Here is a 1,683-nt window from a genome sequence, read left to right on the forward strand (position 1 = left end):
GGGCTCTAGAAAGAGGAAAGAGGTTCTGCCGGACCCCCAGACGCTACCGAGCGGTACCTGCAATTATTACATAGGCGAGTGGTTCGTCAACAAGGAGATAGACTCCCTGAGTGATATATCGCATTCAGTGGTGGAAGCACACACGAAAAGCAATGGAGAGGTGTCAGTGCTACCCAGGACGGTCGTTCTAATTCCACCTGCTACACTTGGAGATGTCAACACCCACTACGCCGTTGAGGTTGCTGATAACTTGCGTGTTGAAAGCATCCCGCGCTCTGCTGTGGAACCGAAACCGAAGGCCATTCCAGTGGAAGGTGAGGAATCTTTCGACCCCCTGAGCACAAGGGAAAAGAAAGAAGAAGAGGGTGATTCCGTCGTCCCTGATGATACGCTGCCATCTGCTGCGGCAGTTCAGAAGGTGGGGTCCAGTGAGGCCGCCGCTGAGGTCGTCATTCAAGGGACGGTACATATTGAAGGTATTGTCCCGCGGATCGTCATAACTCCCGACCTGCCCGAGCCGCCAGTGGTACCAAAAAAGAAAAAGTCCGATGCACGAAAGAATAGCAAGCGCAAGGAGGAGGAGCAGAAGCGACTGGCAGAGGAAGCACGCATATATGAGGAAAAGGTCAATGCGGCAGTCGCGGCGGCGCGGGAAGAAGAAGAATATCGAATGCAGTTTGCGCATCCTGAGCGGTGGCCCAACGTGCAGTTCGCGAATATGACGTTCAACGGGCAGGTAATAGTTGCCCATGCTCACGTAAAATTTCGGAATTGCTGCTTCACCTCACGTAGCAAAGATACTACACAACTCCTCGTGGCACAATATTGCAAGGTGGAGTGCGAAAGGTGCACCTTCGACCAACCACAAAAAGGCTCCGTTTATGGTTGGCCAATGTCTAATATCATTCTCACGGAATGTTATTTCAAAGGAGCTTCGAGTTCGCGTGATGGTTGCACCCTTCCGGTCGCCAACGCATGTGAATCCAGGCCTACGTGTGTGGGCCTGCACACCGATGCCTGCAAGATTACTGTGAAGGACTGTGAATTCTCTGCACTTGGGACGGGTGTTATAATGCGTGGCACCTTTCCGGGGTCTTGTGCTGGACAACCGGCCATGAGCATAAAGAACTGTAAATTTTATGGAATCTACGCCGCGGGTATAGTTCTGGACAGTGTGAATGGTGTAGAGTTGGCGGGCAACAAGGTGGATGAATGTGAGTATTACGCGTTAGATTGTGTCAAAGGAGAAGGTATCCGTGTGTATCAGAACACCTTTTTGTCCAAAATTCGGGTTCAGAAAGGTGCACATGCGAGGTTTTTGAACAACGAAACGGGAACAATCCCCTTCACTGTGGAAGAGGTAGAAAACCCGAACTGGCAACCAGTTTACTGAGTTGTATATATTTTGTGTGGTTGGCTGGAGCCGTGGACAGATGCCCTTGTGTCTTTACCCGATCCACCTGCAAGTGGTGACGTCCTCTACGCTCTTTTCTTCTTTTTTTTTTCCAGAATCCATTCACCCATTCACCGGATTCCCATGCTGTGTGTGTGTGTGTGGAAAGCAGGGAACTGTGGAAGATGAAAACTATCCAGGAGGAGAGGGAGAGAAAGAAAAAGAAAAAGAGGATGCGACAAATGAAGAAGGATGGGGAAAAGTTTTTGTGTGTGTGTTTGTGTGTGTGT

The 1,683-nt window shown here is 50.1% G+C and overlaps 1 pseudogene across 1 annotated transcript; it reads left to right on the top strand.

The window, feature by feature from the left end:
• The first annotated feature begins 1 nt into the window (after position 1).
• Positions 2-1,393, top strand: TEOVI_000875300:pseudogene (annotated as a pseudogene). Its single transcript has one exon. A coding segment is annotated over exon 1 (1,392 nt).
• The last annotated feature ends 290 nt before the right edge of the window (positions 1,394-1,683 follow it).

Source organism: Trypanosoma equiperdum (assembly GCF_001457755.1).
Source record: "Trypanosoma equiperdum strain OVI genome assembly, contig: ctg_1788, whole genome shotgun sequence".
Lineage (NCBI taxonomy): Eukaryota > Euglenozoa > Kinetoplastea > Trypanosomatida > Trypanosomatidae > Trypanosoma > Trypanosoma equiperdum.